At 43.1% G+C, this 13,858-nt stretch overlaps 1 protein-coding gene across 1 annotated transcript in view; it reads right to left on the reverse strand.

Annotated features, from left to right (window-relative positions):
- RSPO3 (R-spondin 3) overlaps nucleotides 1–13,394 on the reverse strand; it is a 75,860-nt gene extending 62,466 nt beyond the window's left edge. The window contains exon 1 of the mRNA XM_065888958.1: nucleotides 13,298–13,394. Within this exon, the coding sequence (XP_065745030.1) occupies nucleotides 13,298–13,394 (97 nt within the window). The remainder of the gene's footprint in view (nucleotides 1–13,297) is intronic.
- Nucleotides 13,395–13,858: the final 464 nt, after the last annotated feature.

Below are 13,858 nucleotides of genomic sequence, written 5' to 3' on the forward strand. Positions count from 1 at the left end.
GAAATGGTCTGGACCTACGCTTGCTGGAAATCTCCCTTATTCTATTAGAAATTAAACGTTGAGGTATGGGCACATAATGCTCACAAGTCTGAAAACACACATGAATCAGGGCTGGGCCCTGGAGGCTCAGTGCTAGGTAGAATGGCACATGCTATTGATTGTACTAGGGCCAAGGATGCATCGACATGATCTTGCAAGTCTAATTGGCTTCCGAGGGAATCCCACTGATCTATGTTAAAAGCTTAGATTTACATCAAGCTCTGGACAGAACTGGAATGTTGGATGGGTGTCTTAGAAATATGCTATAGGAGAGACTCCCCCTTTTAAATTGTACTAGTCTTTGTGGAGAGGGCTAAGAGTTAACATCTTGAGGGTGGCATGAAATGAGTCTGTGAATTGAGGCCGCTAAGGATACCGCCTTCGGGCTTTATTTCTTGTTACCAAACAGTAATGAGGGTCCTGTTAAACTTAGAACAACAAATTGCTCATAAATTGGAAAACAAGACTGAATTCTGTACGAAACAAATCTTCAGCAGCTCAGTATGTGCTCATTTAGTTTGTGGCCAAGCAGCACTTGTCTACATCTTCTGTATTGCATGGCAGAAACTACATGCCATCAGAAGGTAGTGAGTGATACAAGTAAATGCAAGGTCACCGTTTTGCTGCTAAATTTCCAAACGTTAAGATTCTTCAATTCTTAAATCAGCTCGTGGTCAAATTTAAGACCAAATGAAATCAAATATATGACTCCACTAAACTGGTAATATCATATTGATAGCAGATCATTATAACTCTTTGATGTACACAGGGCACGAGGTCAGGGTTTATTTGCCCAGTGTTACCTGGAGATTGCCAGTTGCCACAGAAGGCTGGCCAGAATAAGAATCTGACTGCGAGCCTTTCTGTGGATTTAAAATAAGCAATATCACCCATCCACATGTTTAAACAAAGAGAGTCTAAGGTCAGAGGGGTCTAAGGTCTAAGGTCACAGGAGTACTAAAATATACTGACGTCATTCTGAATCATAAGAGAATGTGAAACTTACCACATTAAGGACAGTGGGAACTCTGTGACTTTGTTCAATTAAAGATCCAGCAGAGGAGGTGACAGAGTAACCTTACTGGGTATTTGAGGCAGTGTCAATAGTTTCAAAGGTGAACTTTCACTGAGGTTATTAAGCATAGATATATTTGTGCTACTTGAGTATTTTCCTATAGAAAGGCTTAACAATCTTCTAATTTCTAGCATAGTGAAAGCTTAAAATCAAAGCACCGCTTAGTTCTTAATAATTTTGATTTAGCTGCTTACAGCACCATATTTCAAAATGGTATTGTCTTCAGTGAAAGAAATCCTAAGCTTGCTCTTGGCCTTTTCCTAGATCTGGAGGTTTTAGAGCTCCTGTCCTATGCAATATACTATTTTCTTATTTCCAAATGTTATGTCAGGAATATTATATCTAAATTGACCTTAGGATGTTTACAAAGATCCTTTCCCCCTTCCCTTCCCATCCTAATCAGACACCTCTCGTACAAAGACTCAGACTACATTCCTTGGGTTCTTTTTATCTACTCAGGAAGGGAGGAGGAGAACTTGCAGTGATGACAGCAGGAGTTCTGTATGTGTGCGTTTGCCCTCATGCAGGCAGACAAGGTGGTTTATAAGATGACGGTGATTTGCACTGCGCACATATACTGGCGGCACATTCCCATCTCTTGCATGCTTAGGATGAATAACCTATTGAGGAAAAAAAAAATTGGTGGAAAAGCATTGTTTTCTGGTGGGTTTCCTGCTCTCTGTAACTCACGATTGCTCCCAATCCCTAGGGACAATAACTAGGTCTGACCACGGAGCAATGGCTCAAGCGTGCTGTGATGACCCTCCTCTCCAGAAACCTGGCTTTCCTCAGTCTAATTACTTTTGGCAATTGTGGTTATTGGGATTTGGCCTAGTGACTCACTGGAACCCAAATTCTCCCAAGGAGCCCCCTTAACAAACAGAATTAAGCCTGACAGGAAGCCCAGACTTCCACCTCACTTTTACATGGAGCTTTCCCTGGTTTATGGCAAGGTTTGAACATCGTTCATGGACTAGAAAAGAATAATAAACAAGATTTAATGAAGATAACCACTTAAAGAAGAGCACATTAGGAGAGAAGTAAGAACAGTAAGTTCAAGAATAAACAACCTACTGCAAAACTTAACCCATTAAGATAGAGTTACAACTATGCTATTTATAGTAGTTTTACTGATCACCAGTAGTCAATATAAAGTTAGTTAGTAATTGTAGAAACCATAAAAGAAAAGGATGTTTATTTCTTATTAGAGGCCATTTTCTAACCATTTCATTTTTCCTGAAAACAAAGAGGACTCTAGGGCACAGTCGTCTGGTAAGACATGAAAACAGTTGTTTATGGTTATGTAGCTTTGAAAAAAAATTGGGGGTATGGCTGATTCCTCATCTTCTATTCACTGCCTCCCTAACCCCTGGTATAGTTCAGCAGCAAGCACCCTCATTCCTGATCGCACCTCTCCTAGCAGCAGGGGTCTTATCTGTGAAAAGAGCAGCAGTAGCTGTTAAACTCACCATCATGTTCTACTGTGTGCACTCTGCTATGTCTTCTTAGACCCTCTGGCTGAGACAATTCTCAATCAGATGGTCTTGTCTGCACCAGTCAGTGCCACAAGTTAAACAGTACTCAACTGGTAAACAATCTGGGGCTATCAGACTGCTTTATATTTTAAACTACTATCTGTTCGAATGACACATATCTCATCTCTTATCATACTCCACACAAGTTTATTTTTTTTGTCGAACTCTCATGAAACTGGCATTGTTTTCAACAGTTGCTTAGCTGTAAGAGTTATCCTTAAATTAAGGGTCCAATGGTACTTCTCAGTCTTGGCTGTACCTTAGAATCACCAGGACTACTTTTAAAATGCAGATGTCCAGGCCCCATTCCCAGAGATTGCTTCATTTGGTCTAAGATAGAGTCTGGCTTTGTTTTTTTAAGATCCCGAGGTGATTCTAAGTGGAAATCAGGGTTGAAAAATCACTGTACCAAGGCCCATAAAGCAAGAATTCAGAGTGGAGTTTACTGTTAATGCTCATAGTAAAAGTAATATAAATAAGAGATTTTATGAAGTACCATAAAGATAACTTTTCTGGACAGCAAAAACTAGCCAGTGAAATATCTATTGTGGTTATAAATTACAGAGAAGGATTTTGATATTTAACTGCAAAATTATAGACTTTGCCCACATTCTCATGCCTTAGTTAGTCTTCTCTTGGAATTATGCACCATAGATGGGAAGAATAATCTTAGATTATTTCATATAAACTGTGCTACTCTATTGCTTCTAATGAAAAAAAAATCAGCAACTTTCTATGTTTAAAAACCATCAATAAGGTAGGTTTAAGGAAACAGGAAAAAGGAGAGAGAAAAGAAAGAGATGTGGGAAGGAGTATTAGAATACCAGAAGCAACCTCTAGAGTAAATGTTTGAAGAAGACTTGTGGTTTGTTAAATGAGGAGGAAGAGATAATGAGCAGAGAGTAAAGGAAAGAAAAAGTGGGGTCGCGTTTGAGAAAACACTCCCATGATTGCTTCAAGTACCAATCCCAATAGTTGAAGTGACATGAAAAAATCAAGGAAGGATATGCGCTTTGGCGTCAGTCCTCGGCTGGGATCCCAGGTCCACCATATCTTTGTTGAATGACCTCAGGCGACTGATATGGGACTACTGGCACCTGCCTTACAAGGTAAGTGGGAGGACTAATTGAGATAATACTTGCAAAAACATCAAGGACAGAGTCTGGCACTCACAGGTGACTAAAATACGGCAGCTATTTAAACGATCATTGTCACAATACTCACTTTAACATATAAATATAAATGCATATTAAGATAGAATGTATGTGAATGTAACAGTGGCTCTGAGAACTATGGTGCCTCTTTCTTTTCATCTAAATGTGGCTGATACTGTCTCTTCTTATATGACAGCTTTTGTCGAGATGACTGTGTGTTCACATATGTGAGGTCCCATTGTATGAGGGTACCTAACAATGAGAAACTAGGGACACTTTTTCTTACCAGCTTATCAAGCATATGTTAAGAAAACAGTGTTCTAAAATAAGCATTTCACAAATTCTGTTATTTTATATTGTGTGGTGGTGGTTTGTATTATGTGGTTATAAAATGGGGGCTGCTTTACCACTTACTCTCAGGAATGTGCTTTGTATTGGGGTATAATTATAAATATGCTTACCAGCTAGTTTTCTAAGGACAATGTTTGGGAGTGAATATAGTGCATCGAATTATTGTGTATTCATTTTAGAAAGATGTTTTAAGGTAACTAAATGTAATCCCATGCCCCAGCCAAGCGCTCAGAAGAGAAGTAGGAGAACAGACCACTAGAAAATATAACCTGCTTCCTGATTCGGAAGACCCAACTTGTCTAGAAGCAGCAGGCGAGGGTGTGGAACCTGGTTGTTACTGAGGCTAGACAATTACTCGGTGGGGATGTTGCAGAAGTAGTTCACGTATCATATAGATGGACTGAATTCCTTCAAGTTTCATTCCATCCTGAGAATTTCTTTTTTTTTTTTTTTTTTTCTGGTATGTGGGCCTCTCACTGCCTGTGGCCTCCCCCGCCACGGAGCACAGGCTCCGGACGCGCAGGCTCAGCGGCCATGGCTCACGGGCCCAGCTGCTCCGCGGCATGTGGGATCCCCCCGGACCGGGGCACGAACCCGCGTCCTCTGCATCGGCAGGAGGACTCTCAACCACCGTGCCACCAGGGAAGCCCGAGAATTTCTTATTTTAAGAGAGCACACTTTGTTGAGAAATCTGCTTGAAAGTAGAATGCTATTTGTAGATGGTAGATCTAAGTGGAATGATATAAAAAATCATTTTTACACCTTAAGGAAACTAATCTTTCCTTACTGTAAAGTTTTTCAGGTCTCCTAAGATCCTGTGGCAAAGGAATATCGTTCCACAGGTGATGAGACTTCCAAGTATGATCTTCAAGTGGAAGACTTGGCAACGTAAAATTACTGCTCCTGATACCGGTGACCATTTTCTTACGTAGCACAAAAAGGGCTATAAACATGAGAAACCACAGTTGAAAATGATATATTCGATTCTATAGACAAAGTACCTTAATGTAATTAATCTTATTTTGATACTACCAGTAAGAGTGAGTCTCAATGTCAGCACAGCAAACATTTTAATAACAATAAACAAGACACTGCCAGATTTTCATCTCATGTATTCAACTATCCCTTCTATGGGAGTAACTCAAAAATGCTATTTTCAGCTCCGGAATCTCTCTGCAACTTTGATTCAGTGTTACTAAATGCCCTGCTGGCCCTCAAAGGCAGCGCGAAAGGAAAATAAGTTTCCTAACAAATCTGCTTGTCTTACTTTCCTGTTCTTTTTGATTATCTCTAATCAAAAAGATAGAGATAATTGTTTTTCACCCAGACATGAGTCCTTATAAGCCAAAGTTTAGTGCCAAATATGGCTCTCTTCCTCTTTTCCCTTCATACGCCCTCTCGTGCTCAGTCAGTCACTGTCATAGCACAGGGTCTTATAAGCTTAAACCTGGGCCTTTGTAATTGCCGCTTCCATCCCATTACAGGGCCACTTCTAAAATCCTGTCATGGTAGGGGAGTTCTGATGCATCTCTCTAGCTGGGATTCCAAACCAGCTCCCTGTGACTCTAAGCCCAAGGACAAAACGGCCTTGCCAAAAATGGAGTATGTGGATTGACGCTATGGCTATGGTTTTCAGGCACTAGATATTGTGATGGGTGAGGAATATCATAATATTATAATTCAGTCTCTATGTTGATAAGTCACTTATTAATCTTTATATGATGGATTTACTTATAATAAGTGAATACTTATATTTGTTTGTATTCTTTTTTTTTAAGATGACCTCTTTCCTCCTCTGACTCTTTCTTTCTTTCTTTCTTTCTTTCTTTCTTTCTTTCTTTAATGGCTGCATCGTGTCTTATTTGCTGCACATGGGATCTTTCATTGCTGTACGCGGGCTCTTCACTGTGGTGCGTGGGCTTCTCTAGCTGCGGACTGAGGGCTTAGTTGCCCTGCGGCATGTGGGATCTTAGTTCCCCGACCAGGGATTGAACTGGCATCCCCTGCATTGGAAGGTGGATTCTTCACCACTGGACCACCAGGGAAGTCCCTGTTTGTAGTCTTAATCTTCATCCACTAAACTTGGTTGAATAAAACAACTAAGTTTAGAAGAACTAACTCGCTACTCCTGGTTCATGTTCTTATACCAAAAGATTAAAAGTTGAAGAACCTATAAGAATTGCTCAGATCTAAACTTTTAACCAACTGCCTCATTTCACAGATGAGGAACTGCAGCTTAGTGTGGTAAAGGGGCTTGTCTGGGTTATTCAGATATTACTAGCAGTGCTAGACGTAGAACCCAGGTCTTCTACTTCTTAGCCTACTTTTCTCAACATACACTGGGAATCCTCCTTCAATGACTTCTTAGGTCTCAGTCTGTACCATGAATTTATGATGTTTGCTGCTATCCATCAAATTCTTAAAGGTCAGATGGAAACCTAATAAGGTAGTATTTTGAAGACTGGGTTAGATACTTGCATAAGGCATAAAGCATAAAAGCAGTTAAAGGCCATTAAATATGTATTTAATTGGGCAATCATCTCCTTCAGTACCATTGAATTTTCCCTAAAAACTTCCAGAACAGTTTTAGTGACAGCAGATGGTAACTAGACCTAGTTACCTAGGTTACCCAGTTACCTAGTTACCTCGCCAAGAATATAAATAAGGCAGAAATATTATCAGAGAAGAGGCACCTGCAGCCATGTTTTTTTTAAATGAGTTTTTGAAATTATTCAAACTTTTTATATGTAAAAAGAATTCAGGTATTTTGCCTAAAAGCTGCATGTTGTTGAAACATCTTTGGAGCAGTAAATGGGATTTCTTAGCACTCAATGGCATCCTCAGCACCCCGACAATCCTTGAGAATGGAACATTCCATTCTTTTCATCATTGCTGGGTTAAGTACTTTAGTTGTAATGCTAGTAATAGTCCTGAATGGAAAGATCTGATGGACAGAATTAAACAAACAGAAAAAATGGGCAACGTCTTTTACAGATGTGTATTTTATACTTTACATGTTTTGTTAAGGTATAACTGCAAAGCATTTCAAACTTACTAGGTTGGCCAACAAACGGTAAATTTTAAGATAATCGAATCATTTTAAACCTTAAGAAAAAATTCACAATCAAGAAAGCAACCCACATTTTTCCTCAAAATCAAAAGCAAGGCAAGAAATATCTATATAACTTATGATGCGACACTTTTTCAAATGATCATTCTCAAAAGATTGCCAGTGTATGATGCACGGTTCAGAGAAGAAATAGTCTTAACCAAGTAAAACATATAATTTCAACACACTGTCTTACATGATCCTTACCATGGTCTCAAAACTGAATGATGTTTTCCTAATGGTAACCAAAGTTGATTCTTACATTTCATGAAACATAATACCCGCTCTGATGGCATTTCAAGAATTCACTGCTTGGAAAAGGATGTTTTGGGGGCTGGGGAGAGTGAATAGTGAGGAAGTGGGAAGAGAGGTTAGGACAACGTCCAAAATGAAACATTTGGATAGAGATAAAGGGGGGAAAGACGATTTAGAAAATTGCTGTATGTGGAATAGTTTTATTTTTTGATAGTTCATTCTTATAATTGCAAAGAGATCATGTGGTCTTAACTCTACAAAGGTTTCTGACAACACACAGTATTCTATCAATAATATATAAAATTCAAAAGAACTATTGCATTTTTTTAAAAAGATTAACCATTTAACTAGAAAATATTTGAGATACTCAGTAGCAATCTGGAGATCTCTGTCCAGATTAAAATAGACTAAAATGATCAGATGACTAATAAAGTTGTTTTGTAGTAGTGTGGCAAGAGTTTCCCCATAATAACTTGAAAATCAAATTTAACTACATGCTGTAATTTCCCATTCATCACTTTCTGGGGACCTAATTTGCAGAATATTAAATTCCAGGAAATATTTAATGGAGAAATGATTCAACAAAACTTATCTACTTGCAAGTTAAAATACCGTTCATATTTCATGCTTAAAAATATTGAAGTAGGGCTTCCCTGGTGGCACAGTGGTTGAGAGTCTGCCTGCCGATGCAGGGGACACGGGTTCGTGCCCCGGTCCGGGAAGATCTCACATGCCGCGGAGCGGCTGGGCCCGTGAGCCATGGCCGCTGAGCCTGCGAGTCCGGAGCCCGTGCTCCGCAACGGGAGAGGCCACAACAGTGAGAGGCCCGCGTACCACAAAAAAAAAAAAAAAAAAAAAAAAATTGAAGTAATGCCATTAAATCAATTTTATGATTATTATATTCTCAATTACTTTACATAGAATAACTTGGGACTAAAAAGACAATATTCAAAAATTATCATTCTTAATGTTTTTAATAAAATCCTTTTATTGAAGTAATAAAGAATTAAAAAAGTATAACAAAGAGATATTTTAAGAAACAATTTTGATAGTGTAATGATGATTAAATTAGAATTCACAAAAATAAGTGTCTTTTGTTTATATTTAGATGTTGCCATCAATGCCTAAGAGTTTGAATTTGGGGCTTGGATTCATACAGATATCACATAATATGTTGCAGAATATACTTTCTCTAGCAAATTTTACTCGTATCTTCATCTATTAAACAGTGTTTCACTCAAAAACAAGGTAGATTGGTGACAAAAGTAGACAGGTGAAAAAATGCGTTGTAGCCAATATCCAAACTATACACTTCCATTTAAAATTAATATGACAAAATGCATAATAGAATGAAAGATTTTTCTGTCTTGTAGTTAACCTATTATTTTCCAGGTTAGCTGTGTAAGAGTGTATCAGGGGCTTCCCTGGTGGCGCAGTGGTTGAGAGTCCGCCTGCCAATGCAGGGGTCACAGGTTCCATCCCTGCTCCGGGAAGATCCCACATGCCGTGGAGCAACTAAGCCCATGCACCACAACTACTGAGCCTGCACTCTAGAGCCCTCAAGCCACAACTACTGAGCCCGCGCGCCTAGAGCCCGTGCTTCGCAACAAGAGAAGCCACTGTGACGAGAAGCCCGCGCACCACAACGAAGAGTAGCCCACGCTCGCCACACTAGAGAAAGCCCGCTCACAGCAGCAAAGACCCAATGCAACCAAAAATAAATAAACAAAATAATCTTTTTTAAAAAAAGAGTGTATCAGAATCTCAAAGAATGGCTTAACATCCAAAACGGTATCATGAGCAATGGCCACTGTATTCCAATAAATCGATTTTCATTTTATCACCATTAAAATGATTTCTCTTATGTTCTTACTCCTTTATTTCAAACATCTTTATGAAAGATTTTTAAAAGTTTTATAGATTGTGTAGTGAGTGCTTGGTAATTATTATGCCTACCATGGCTTTTCAAAAGTTGGATCTATCTGGAATCTAAGCATTTAAAAACCAATTAATAGATGGCATCAAATTAAAAGGGTACTACAATGGCATCTGATGTTTCTCACAATAGTCTTCTGGCATAATATGATCCTACAATGTTTTCTTAATAACTAAATAATATTATATTTAGCAAGCTTCATTATCATTATCAGGTATTTAACTCTTTGACATTGGTCATTAATGTATAATACATATAAATATCAGTTCAAAAATTTCCAGTCAATTAGAACAGCTTATTCTACAAACATAGGATAAATGATGGTTTTGAGACCATCAGATTTATTATTTAACACGCCTGACATCTTCTCTCTGACATGGGCCAACATATAGCATAAATAGCAGGAGATAAGTTCCATTTAGTAGCTGTATGGCTTTGTATAGGTTACTTAGCCTCTGTTTTTTGGGTTCTTTCCCTGTAAAATGGGGATATTAATACCTGCCTCTATACTTCAAGTGGCTATTTAGGGATCCAAGTGAATAACTCAAGTGAAAGTGTGGTGCAATTGTAAGGTACTGCGGTTATTATGGCACATATAACCTTTACTTTTATTAGCAGATAAGCTAGAATTCAGAAGCTGGCTGTACAAGCAGCAAAGGCTGAGCTGGAAACGAGTTTAAAACTCCGTTCAGGATTCTTTATTTAACGTCCTCTGAAAACATTTCTGGTTCAGGATTTTGGAATAAGGATTGCATTTCATTTTTATCTTGAGTAAATTCAACTTAATCAACTCTAGGAGCTGTATATGAATCCAAGCTGGTAAAAAAGTTATTGAGTATTTATTTATCCATAACATAATAGATTTTTTTAAAGTACAAAATTCCTGTTTAAAATGTTATTTTTTCTATAAGAGGAAACAGGATCACTAGTTTGCAACAAAGTAGAGATAAATATAGCAGTTCCTTTAGGGAAACAGGAGATTGCTGATATAGATAGCTTTATCTGCTTTATCTGCGGATAAGCCATGGTTCCTTAGAATTGATCATATTTAACACTGCAAATGAACGTGTTTTTGCAAGAAACTTTTCTACCAAAACATTCAAGAGACCCCTTTTAAAACTCTGATAAATAGTTCTTACACCCCAAATTTCTATCATTAGTTAAGATTTAAAAGTTTAGGAGAGTGAAGCTATTTAACTATAGGCCAAAAGGTTAAATACCTTAATTGTCTCTTGAAGCAAAAATAGGAAAGACGGTTTCTTTCTAGAATACCTTTGACTACTACCTTATTTTTCATTTAAACAACTTTTTCCCAGTCCCTATTTGAGAAAACGTTTTTTTTCAGAGATTTCCAAAGGAACGAGTTTGTACACCTGCAATTTGACCTTGATTTTCTGGACCTTACCCTCTACTCCTTCCCCATTCTAAAATAAACTAACAAACAAACAACAACAACAAACCCCATGCTGCACCTGCCAAGAGTCTCCTCTGTCTCCTCGGAGAACGCAAGGGGTCGCCCCTCTCACAGGATTGCATCAGCAAACCCCAGGAGCAAAGGCAGACTCAAGTGTGAAGGAGCAAGGAGCATCCCCTGCTAGGGGAGCTCTCTCCCGGCCCCACACCCACAGAACAATCGGAATTTCAACACAATTCCACCCACTCCCTTTCTCATCCCCACTACACAACAAGAGGGCGCCTTTGACTTGGCCTTGAGAAGATTAAGGCAGATCAAAAAGCAGCTCGCCTTTGGACTCTGTAAATCCTTTCTAATCGGAGCCTAGGGGTGCTCCGTCCCCCCTCTGCTCCCAGAAGACTTGGGGCAGCACCACTGGGCAGCTTCCTGCACCGCTGTCCTTTCTGGGGGGAAGTGAGAACAAATGGATGGCCAGCTTTCTTTGCGGTGTCTTCCATCAGAAACAGGGGCCCCCAAACTGCAATCGGAGACCACTCTGACACTCAGGACCCCGTCCCTCCCCTGCGATTGTGTGGCTCCTGGCCCTGGGGTCCTCAGTGGGGTGAAGGAGGGTGTGGGCCATGGGCGCCGGGTGGGCACTGGCTGGAAGAGGGCACTGGCGCTTGTGCCCAGCATCCCTCTCTCTCCCCACCGACCTGCGATTCAGTTCCCCTGGCCGGACTCTGCGAGAAGGGGACTTGGGGACCGCCAGAAACGAGGGCAAGACTCGAGCTCCAAGCCACTTCTTTTGGGAGGCGGCCGCAAGTCTCGAGTGAAAGGGTGAGTGGAGGAGTTTCGAAGAATAAAACCATCCAGAGGCCAAGCATAATAAATCGGATGCCCCGACGTGCTTAGATTAGGCCCTCCTGCCCCCCGGCTACGCGATCCTAGAGGCGCTGAGGCCGGGCGGGAGCCCCTGGCGCTTTGGTACAGCGTTTCTTAGAGGCAATTTTCAGGTGAATCAAACCTTGTCTGCCCTAGGCAAGCGGCACAAAGGGAGCTTTCAGCGGTCCCTCACGTCCAGAGGTAGGGCACAAACAGTGGCGGAGAAGCGATTACTAAAATCTCCATCTCACACAAGACTGTGCTGTGTCCTCTGCGCTGTACCCGAGCTTGCCCCCAGGGGCTTCGCGGGCCAGCGATCCGAGGTGGCTCTGCGCACGGGACCAGGCGCCGCCAAGCGTCATTGGCTCCTGGGCGGCGGAGGTCCGAGTTGCTCAAAGCAATAGCATCGCTCTCTGCGCCCCGGGAAGTTTTCTCCCTCCCAGTCCCCGCCAGCGCCCCCCACGCTGGAGCCAGGGTCGCCCTCTGTTCTATCTGCGAAGGAACTCCACACGCCTGCACCTACGCCGGAGCGGAGCGGCCAGCGCGCTGGGCTACCCAGGGGCAGGGAGAGGTGCCTTTCTTGGGTCTGTCTCCTCATCTATGGAAGACGCCACCTTGAAACAGACCAACCCGGGTTGAGGGTGCCCTGGTGGGGGGGCGGTGCCCGTTTCATCCCAGCTAGGGCACTGTCCTAGGAAGTCTTCACAAGCCAACCTTCCAAGTAACTGGAATCGGGAAAAGGGGCAGCGAGGAGGCGAGCCTGAGTCTTTAGGGGAACCCCACCCTCAGTGTATGTTTGCCCCAGGGGACCCACTTTAAAGGGCCTGAGACGGTAAAAGCGCTCACGCGTGACAGGCAAGATTGTAACTGGAAACCTGGCACCTCCAGCTCCCAGCGGCCGGTTCGGCAGCCCTTACATCCCTTGTACTGGGACGCAGAGCGTCTCCTTAAGCGCGCAGGCACGCGAACCCCGAGCGCCCCGCGCGCCCTTCGGTTCCACTCGTGCGTGGCTGGGGGTATAGCGACCGCGCAGGCGCTCGCTCGCCATTTCCCGAGGGGCGGGAGAGTTCCTCGCGACCCCAGCGCCGCGGGAGGACCCTGCGAGGTCTCCCCAAGCAAGGCGGCGACGCAAGGTGAGCGGGCGCCGCGGCCGCGCCTTCCCCGGCGGGAACTCTGTGGTCAGGGGCATCCAGCCGGCCGGGAGTCTGTGATGCCTGGGGGCTCGAGGCACCCGTCCACGTCTCGGGGGGAAAGCACAAATCCCTCGAGCTAGTCTAACGAAGGGCCGAACTTTTCCGCGAACCTGAAATTATGAGGGTGCGGGAGCCACCTTAGCGCCGGGTCCGCCGGACTCTGGCACCCAGAAGGATGCGGGGGAAGAGAGGGGCGCGGAGAGGAAGGCGTGAAAGACGCCAACAGAGGCGCCTAAACGGTTACCTCCTCTCGAGGCGTGGGGTGCTGGGTGGGAGGACCGCTGCCTCTGGGAGCCGACTCAGGACAGGCAAAGCGACCCGACAGGTGAACGCGGCGGGAGGGAGCAAATGCGTAAAAAAGCCTGCACTTACTTCTTCGCTGGCGCCTTCCCCGGGAGGCGTTTTGGCTGCCGATGTATTCCAAAAAGTTCAAAATGATAAAAAAACAAGAAATCAGTCGCAAGTGCATAGTAACCCAGTAATATTTCCCTTCCTTTTCTCCTTTTTCTTTTGATTGTTAATTAATATTGAATGTTTTAGAAATACACGTAGGTGTTAGGCGTATATGGAGAGCAAGAGAGAATCCAAGCAGCGGACTCCTCCACTCAGATCCGATAGGCGAGCTGGGATGGCAAACGAAGCGGGTCGGGTGGTCAGGGAAACCAACTACTGTACTTTCAAACTGTCCGAGCCCTGAGCTGCGGGGGCTCCTGTACGGTGGCTGTCAGTGCCGCAAGTGAGGGTTCCAGAAGCAGCGAGCGGCCTCGCCAGGGCGGCCGCAGGTAGCATGGTGCGCGGCGGCGGCGGCCGCGGGCGGGATCCGGGTGGGCGGTGGCGACGGTGGCGGCCCCTTGGGCTTAGAGGTTGCTGCGGCAGCGGCGGGGGCCCCGGGAGCGGAGGGGAGCGGGCGCCGTCAGCACCGCGGCCATGGCC

Source organism: Phocoena phocoena, chromosome 12 (assembly GCF_963924675.1).
Source record: "Phocoena phocoena chromosome 12, mPhoPho1.1, whole genome shotgun sequence".
NCBI classification, from domain to species: domain Eukaryota; kingdom Metazoa; phylum Chordata; class Mammalia; order Artiodactyla; family Phocoenidae; genus Phocoena; species Phocoena phocoena.